General features: G+C 40.2%; 1 protein-coding gene across 1 annotated transcript in view; it reads left to right on the top strand.

Moving 5' to 3' along the window:
• Positions 1-7812, top strand: part of SETD4 (SET domain containing 4) — an 8873-nt gene extending 1061 nt beyond the window's left edge. The window contains exons 3-10 of the mRNA XM_010180303.1: positions 526-563; positions 2022-2110; positions 2774-3203; positions 3990-4164; positions 5102-5183; positions 5542-5622; positions 6671-6794; positions 7665-7812. Of these exons, the coding sequence (XP_010178605.1) occupies positions 526-563; positions 2022-2110; positions 2774-3203; positions 3990-4164; positions 5102-5183; positions 5542-5622; positions 6671-6794; positions 7665-7799 (1154 nt within the window). The 3' untranslated portion in view covers positions 7800-7812. The remainder of the gene's footprint in view (positions 1-525; positions 564-2021; positions 2111-2773; positions 3204-3989; positions 4165-5101; positions 5184-5541; positions 5623-6670; positions 6795-7664) is intronic.
• Positions 7813-8733: the final 921 nt, after the last annotated feature.

Genomic DNA, 8733 nt, shown 5'->3' on the forward strand with positions numbered 1-8733 from the left:
AGTGATACAGATAAGTAGATTACTTTGGAGCTGGGATTAACTTTGCCCTTTTTACAGTAAAGGTGTATACTTGTATTCTTTCTCTTTAAGTAGATTATGTTTGAAAAACTTTCAATATTAAAGAGAGAATAGAGAGAATAGTATGAATCAGAGAAGAATATTGTGAAAAGGAATTGTAAAGTTTAGATAAAACTCTGAAACCAGGAACAGCAGCTGGTGATAAAAGATGGGTTTAAAGAAAAAAAACCAGGAAAAAGGCATTGAGTATTTGCTAGAACTGGACAGCAAGTGTTGCAGGACATGTGCTTTCACAGGGTCCTGAAAAGTAAAAAGGAATTAGAGAACAAAGAAATGAGATATATATAACTGGAACAATCCATAATTGGCTTTTATGGTTTGTAGGATATGATGTGTGTTCTTTTAGAGCTTTCCATTGCTGGCCTGTTAATTTTTTGCTGCTTATCACAGTCTTCTGCATTTTGCATATACACATGTATTTAAACATCCTCTTTGTTACTGCTTCAGATTCAGGAAGAGGACTGATGACAACAAAATCTCTTCAGGTTAGTAATGTTGAGTCTAATGCAAGAGCTCCTCAGGTTCTTCTGAGATGTTATTACTTTTGCAATAAACAAGACTCAGAATTCCAGGCAAGGTCTTCACAGTCCTGGATGTGCATGTAATTTCTGACTTATTACCACAATTTGCAGTGTTGGCCTATCTGTAAAATGACGTCCTGTGTACCCTGAGGACTTGTTGGATGGAGACATTCCTGTACTCGTTTACAGAGATTTATATGTAGTCTCGTGTTTCAGTTGAAGGCAATCAGTGGCTAACTGAAACCAGAGAGGAGTAGGTCCTATCCCTCCTGTATGCCTTCTCTCTCAGCTACTGGCTCCCATGGCTTCCTTTGCACTGGCTGTAGCAGTCTTCCTCACCCATGTGGTAAGTTGCATCAGGAAGCCAATAAAAAAAGGTATTGGCTTTGTTAGCTTTGCTCCTTGAAATCTCCCACCTTGGTCAGAGCAGTGCTGGTACAAAGGAAGGAATGGCATCTCAGGGAGGAAAGGGATGGGACTTTAAACAGCATTTGTCTTTAGGTTATTTTAGCCATAATGTGAAACCACAGCTTTAACCTCACTTTGACGGCCCTCTATGTCGTCTAATTTCTTAGACGTACGTAACAAAAAAGGGCAATGATAGAAAAAAATACCTTGCCCTTCAGATATTGGCACAGAAAGACTGAGCTCTGACTGAAAAGTGTCTCTCAGAAAATAAGCTTGTTGGAGAAGTTTCCTAACTGGCATCAGAATAGTTTATCAAATAGTGGGGAGTCACACCCAGAACCTTTTGCAAAATATAGCAAGAGGTAGGAAGGAGATGCAGTGGAAAAGTCGTGTGTGGAGCACAGTGTATGTTCTCATACTGGCTCAGGGTTACATCTTGCAGTTGAAGCCAGAAGCTCAGTTTATCCACAGCTGCTCTGAGTCTGTAGCGAGTGAAATGAGAGCTAGACTCAACTGGGCTTGAGCAAGATAGGGAAACTCAGGAGAGGAACGGGAAGGGGAGAGTATTATCTTCCTTTATGTCCCCTCCCTACAGTCATGGACACATATGGCTCAAGCCAGTTGTGAAAGCTAATTTACACATGCAGCAGCTTGGCAAACTAGGCCAGGATAGACGTAAACTAAAATATCCCTACCCCATACTGCTATGTTGGTAGAAGGTCAGGTATTTGTGAGATAAAATCTAAAATATATCTCAGTAAAAAGAAAGTGAGTAGCCAGGCAACAAGGTTTCTGTGAACAGCTAACTTTCTGCAGATGACGGTTCCTACTGGACTGTGAATGTCTTAAAATCATGCCAGTTTCCATCAAGTTCAGCATCACGTCTGTTTGCTTCCTGACATTAGTGTTTTCTGGGGAATGTCTCTGTTCAGAAATTGTGTAGTATTTTGAGTCATTTACACTTGACCTTTGCTATTCTTTGTGTGTGATTTTATTTTTTTTCCTCCCTCAAAGGCAGGGGATCTGATTATTTCATTGCCTGAGAAATGCTTGCTCACCACGGGCACTGTTCTTAGTAGCTGCATAGGAGAACACATTATGAAGTAAGTGAAAAGTGGCACTTTATGGACAAGCTGACCTTTCCTGTGGGTTGCTCATTAGTACCTTTATCATCTTAAGTGGTGATAGGACTTTAGACTGCAGTCCCTAACTTGTACAAGTATTTCTTGTGGACTTTCACATGGAATGTTCAGATAAATAAGGTTTGGACACAGAGCATCCTCTTTTAGCTAGGCAGTTGGAAAGATGCTACAGCTTGAACTTCACCTGTCTCTAGAGCCAGCTTGGACCAAAATGCCAGTTATGAATGGTTTCTTGGGAATTTGTGAATATGTTTCAGTAGGAGAAGGGGGATAAAATAGAGGTTGCAAAGTAGTGGGATAAACACAGCCTTTTAGAAAATTCAGAACAAAGACCATTGAGTACTTGTTATGTAAAATAAAAAACCCCATCTCTTGCTCCCCCAAAAAACCCCAATAGGTGAGCCAGAAGCTGTTACTACAAACCAACTTTTATAGCTTCCCAATAAAATGAAGTCAAAAGCCCCTTTGAAATAATCAAAAGGACTTGGAGATGCACTACAAAGATGTTTAATATAGAAGCTATTTATAACATTTAATAGAACTAGAGTAGAGATAAAATACTGTTGCATCTATTTCCTATCTCACCTCTGTGTATCTGCTATGGTTTTTTTTATTTTCTAATAGATGGAAGCCTCCTGTATCTCCGTTGATAGCGCTGTGCACATTTTTAATAGCAGAGAAGCATGCTGGTGAGAAATCTCAGTGGAAGCCGTATCTTGATGTTTTACCCAAGGCATACACTTGCCCTGTTTGTTTGGAGCATGATGTAGTCAGCCTTCTTCCTGAACCTTTAAGAAAGAAGGCTCAGGAGCAGAGAGCGACGGTCCATGAGTTGTACATGTCTTCCAAGGCATTTTTCTCTTCCCTGCAGTCTTTTTTTGCTGAGAACACGGGAACTGTTTTTAGCTACAGTGCTCTAGAGTGGGCTTGGTGCACTGTTAATACCAGAACAATATACATGAAACATTCACAAAGGGAATGCTTTTCTCTTGAGCCAGATGTTTATGCATTGGCACCATATTTAGACTTGCTAAACCACAGTCCAAATGTTCAGGTAAGAAACTAAAAATAGCTAATTTAATTTCTTTACTTGTAAGTGCACTATCTCAATACAGTATGCCTTCATATGATGGATTAGAAGTGTCTGGAGGTCGGTGACAGGTCTCATAGTGTGGAAATTGTCTATTGAGGACACATGCAGACTTAAGTACTCACAGTTCTGAGTACTCAGGTTCATATATACCCTGGAGCTTGTTATACAGCCGAAGGCAGTTGAATAAAGATGATTCAAATGTTTCAGTTTATGTAACAAAGCAAAGTTACAGGAAGAGCCCACAGTGGCTGGGTAAGATTTGTGTCCAGGGTAGCTGTTGAGAAGAGCCAGTTGTAAATATAACACGACCATGCTCTCCCAAAAGGCTCAGCTCCTGAGACAAATCTTGAGTTACATGGTACCTGTGTTATTCCACCTCTGGCTGAAGCTTCTGAGCAGCCTTAGGAAAGTGTATAGAACAGTTCCACTTTATGTCAGGGACTGTCTTCCAACACAGAGCTGGGGTAGCACAAAAGTGGCCAACTCTGCATGAAGCCATCTGTAATAAGTCCACACAGTGGGTGGCACATCCTCTGGGCTAAGGTTTTGATGTTTGTTTTCCTTTGTACTAGTATTTATAGAGTAATCCTGGTGTGGAATCATCCAAATGGGTTGCCTTTTCCGACATCTGTAATACTGTTTTGTTCCAGTGTCAGAGAAGTGTTCAATACTGGATTTTAATATTCAAGGTCTTATTCCTTTCTCTTCCTGCCAAGAGTAAAACCTTTTGTTTTTAACTTCTTGAAGGTAAATGCTGCATTTAATGAGCAGACAAGAAGCTATGAAATTCGGACAAATTCACACTGCAAAAAATATGAAGAAGTATTTATCTGCTATGGGCCTCATGATAATCAGCGACTACTTCTAGAATATGGATTTGTTGCCATGGATAACCCTCACAGCAGTGTTTATGTCTCATCAGGTTGGATTTATAGATTGTCTTCACATTGAAAGGCACAACAGTAGAGAACAGAGAATCTGAGCATGTTAATCCTGGCTGTCTTCAACAGGAGATGTGGGTAAAAAGGGATAAGTAAAGGATAGTGAAGAAGTTCATGCACATGCATATGCATAAATGCACAATGGACAATATGCACAGTGCATATAAAGGTAGTATGATTTTTTTTTTAGTACTGTTGAAATATTTGTGTGTATTTCCAAGAAGTGGGATAGGTTTTGATACCCCTTTGAACTGTATAGAATTTAAAGATTGGAGTTTTAAAATTGAAAGTGTTCTTTGGTAACTTTTTCTTTTATAAAATTGTGATTCTTAGTTGTACAAATGTAGAGGTTCCAAATGGATGGCTTAGATTTTACCATTGCTTTCAGGATTGAAGTCCTCATCTCCACAAACTGAAGTTGTTCATAACTTCAATTTGAGTCAGGATTTCCATTACAAGGATACAGTCCTGGAGACTGCTGATAGCTTTTGAAGTGTAGATACATGTTTGATTATGTTAAAGTTCACCAAAATGTAGCAAGTTTTGGTCTTTGTCCTGCAGCTACATGAAAAATATGGTTGAAATGTCATTTCAGAATTGAGTATTATGGTTTCTTCTTCATACAGTTTATTTAAATATCACAGAATCACAGAATGGTTTGGGTTGGAAGGGACCTTAAAGACCATCTAGTTCCAATCCCCTTGCCACGAGCAGAGACACCTCCCACTAGACCAGATTCCTCAAAGCCGCATCCAACCTGGCCTTGAACGCTTCCAGGGATGGGGCATCCACAGCTTCTCGGGGCAACCTGTGCCAGTGCCTCAACACCCTCATAGTGAAGAATTTCTTCCTTATATCTGCTGTATCTAACCTCTTAGAGTTTAAAGCCATAAATATATTTTATTTTTTTTAATATAGATACTCTCCTCAAATATTTTTCACCACTGGACAAGCAAAGAAATGCAAAACTTTGCATTCTAAAGGATCATGATTTCTTAGAGTAGGTATCTGGAGTTTTTTGTTTCTCTAAGCTTTCTTTTAAGCTTTTCTGGGAGTCAAATTTTGCTTCTAGTATCAAAATCCAGCATAAAATAATTGTGGGATGTTTTTTTAACCAACTAATTTGCTTGCTATTTGTGAGATAATGTAGAAATGGTAAGCACCAATATCAAAGCTTGAGATAGGTTTTAGGGTCCAGGCTGTCTCCTAGCTGTGGATAAGTGTAGAGTAAGGGGAGTCAAGGTGTCCTCTAGTTCTGAAGAGCAGATCTTACCTTGTTGACACTTGTCAGGAAGAAAGCTATCATCCTGTAAAAGATTACCTATACTTTCTGCATCTCATAACTTCTGACTTTTTAGGAATCTGACCTTTGGATGGGATGGACCATCTTGGAGACTTCTTACAGCCCTCAAGGTGTTAAGTCTTGGAGCAGATGAATTGTAAGTTTCAGTACTTTTGAAAATTCAGACAATATGCATGTGCCATTTTTCTTTATTTGCTGTTTGCTGGCTGTGTGTGAGGCAGCTGGGACAGTTGTTTTGGATCTCCTGTCTATCTCATTGACTCCAGGTGAGAAGTGAAAACAGGAAGGCAGAGAACATCATATAATGTAAAGTCATTGTGTATTTGCTGCTTTGGTCTTTTGCTTTCTTCTGCTAAATTCTAGGCACACTCCATTGTTTTCCCTTTCTATTTTGAGAACAAGATACTACTTTAAGATGCAGACTCCAGACCTTTTTCCTGTTGGTTTGATGGGACTTTTAAATGCTGTTGACCTTGCTTGATTTCTTTGAAGCATATATTCCACAGGCTGCTTCTGAAATTCTAGGGCCAAATAAGTTGCTGAAATTCGTGTCCAGTGACTATCAGCTCAGGTTTGATAATTTGTTCCAGATGGCAAATTTGTCTCAAACAGCATTAATAGAAAATGGTTACCTGAGCTTTGCTTGTAATAGCAAATAATAATAATAACAACAACAACAACAACAACAACAACAACAATAATAACATTTCCCTTACTCAAAGCTGTTTATGCTTTGAAGATTTATTGCAGAGTGGAATAAGTTGATTATAAGAACTAAAAATGAATCTAAATGATACTGGTTTCAAACCCAGGTAAGGTGAAGTTTAGCAGAAGCAATGCTAAGACGTTCTGACTGAAACAGCTTTTAGTACTCACTGATGCTGCTGAAGTTGGTGGCAGCATGGCAGAGCAGTAAAGACCAGAAGCATTGGTCTAAGTACACACTGTGGCTGTAACTGAAAGTGTTAGGGTGGAGAATTGGAAGTGCAGCTCCAGACAATTAAATCTCTCTTCTCTTTTGCTTGCCATATCAGTCTCATATCTGAATGCTGTGTGCCTTTTTCACGTATGCTAACCTTACTTGCCTTATGTCAGTGATGTTGTTCTTTGCATAACCATGTGTTTATCATTTAGTTGGGGAATATGGCAAATGGTTGTGTCGTGCTCAAATGTTTTTGTTCTAGTACTTGCTGGAGGAGGACGCTGCTTGGTGACGTAATTTCAGCAAGAAATGAAGAGCAGACTTTGAGTACCACAGCAAAAATATGCCATTTTTTAATAGAGGAGACACAGCATGTCCTTCTCCAGGTGATTTGATGGGAAGAACAAGGTATCCCAGAATTCCTTCTCTTCTAGCATAGGCGTACTGCAGTGTAATTTTCTGGGGTGAGAACAGAGTGGTGGAGAGAACTGACTGCACTGGGGTGGTGTAGGATTTGTTTTCAGAGTGGCTGACAGCCCTCAATTGCTTGGCAGGATTTATAGCTGCAGCAAAGAAAGCAATGGTATTACAAAGCTTATATGAAGCCCTGTAAACAAGAGAAGTGTTTAAACTTTCTCTGCATACAGTGTCAATGTGTATGTTGAGGTTACCTCTTAAAAGAAAATGCAGGCTTGTATGAGATGGGCACATAAGATTTTGCAGACCTGCCACGAATGCCTTGTTCAGAAAGTGAAGGTTGTGTGCATTAAAGGCAGTCAGGCCAAATGAGCTACCCCTGTCAACCGGTCTCCTGTGAGGGAGGTCTGTGCTCTTAGAAAAACAATCTCTCCTTGCTTTTTAAAGTTTGGCAAACAACATGTGTACATAATGTCAGGTTGGACAGCTACCATGGAAAGGGGTTATTAAAACCACACTTTTGCAAAGGAAACACCTATATGCATAGTATATGAGGTGAATCTGATCTTGAGCAATGTCTTGAGCATAGTATGTACTTAGGAGTCTGATATAATTTCCCTTCCTCTCCTTGTTTTTGACCTGCTTCCTATCCACATGATGATTTTCACCTTTTTTTTCTTTTTTTTTTCTTTTCTTACTATTGCAGTTTCTCTTGTGGAAGATTAAAAAAAATACTGAAACTTCTACCACAGATGAGCTTTGCACAAATTTATGTTCATGTCCTCTATTAAGTTATCTGAATTATTTTAGTAATTTCATCCCCTTTGTGTAAACTGTAGATTTCCCAGTTGAAAAGGAACAAAGAGAACCTCAAAAAGCACCTGGATTTGGTAGAAGCACTACGCTTGGAAGAGCTGAAGATACTACAAAAATCGGCTGAGACTCTTTGCAACTTGGATGTGGCAACAGCTTGACCTGTCTGGAGCTGTGATAGCTGTGGCTGATTTGATCTCATTTCCCATGGATGTGCCTTGCTCAGCTATTTTAACAGTTGACCTCAACAGCAAAGAATAACGTAAAAAGTAACCAGAATATGCCTGAGTTTGTTCACAGGGTCACACAGGATCCAGAGTCTTATTTTGTTCTTTGCTGACCTTCTTCAGTACCACAAAAGGTCATCCCAAATGCTGTGGGGTAGCACAGATGGCTTTCATTGCACCTCATTGAAGTCATGGCTGCTGTGAGCAAAACGGCTTCTGGGGTAATCAAAGCAGCCTCGGGATTGTGGGCTCCAGCAGTCCTAGACTTTACAGCTGCCTCTGTGGCTGAAGCATGGATCACAGGGTCAAGCAGATGCTGCTAAGTGTGTGTTTGAGCTCTGGCACTTGACAGAGGGGCAGAGCCACTTATTTTCACCCTGTACTGATCCTTCACTTTTTTCCTGAGGTCCATACATGTCCCCAAGTTCATGTAGTGCCTCTTCATTGCTGGGGTAAAGGATGCAGACCAGAGCACAGATCAGCCCTTTTGCGACCATCTCCAAGTCATTCCCTTCGCAGTTTCGGCCCAAGTGTTTCTTGAGCACAAGAAAGTGTGAATTTCCCTGCTTTACTCTCAAAGCCCCCTCCAGAGTCACTGGTTTGTGTTCTGACTCCTCCTGCTTTGAATTAGAACTGAAAGGTTGTGTCACTTTGAACTCTCTTATTTGGGAGACCTCCCAGGCAATTGTTTCTGTTTCCATTCAGGTCTTGTGTTCACACTGAGAAATGTTCCTATCCTGTCTACAAAGGGGATAGTCTCATGAGCTGCCTTTCAGTATTAGTTCTACTTAAGCAGGAAGCTTGAGCTTCCTGTGTCATTTAGAGAAGAGGGAAACTTCTTCAAAGGGCACTTCAGGGCAGGACCCTT

The sequence above is a fragment of the Mesitornis unicolor genome, unplaced genomic scaffold (genome assembly GCF_000695765.1).
Source record: "Mesitornis unicolor isolate BGI_N332 unplaced genomic scaffold, ASM69576v1 scaffold53442, whole genome shotgun sequence".
Lineage (NCBI taxonomy): Eukaryota > Metazoa > Chordata > Aves > Mesitornithiformes > Mesitornithidae > Mesitornis > Mesitornis unicolor.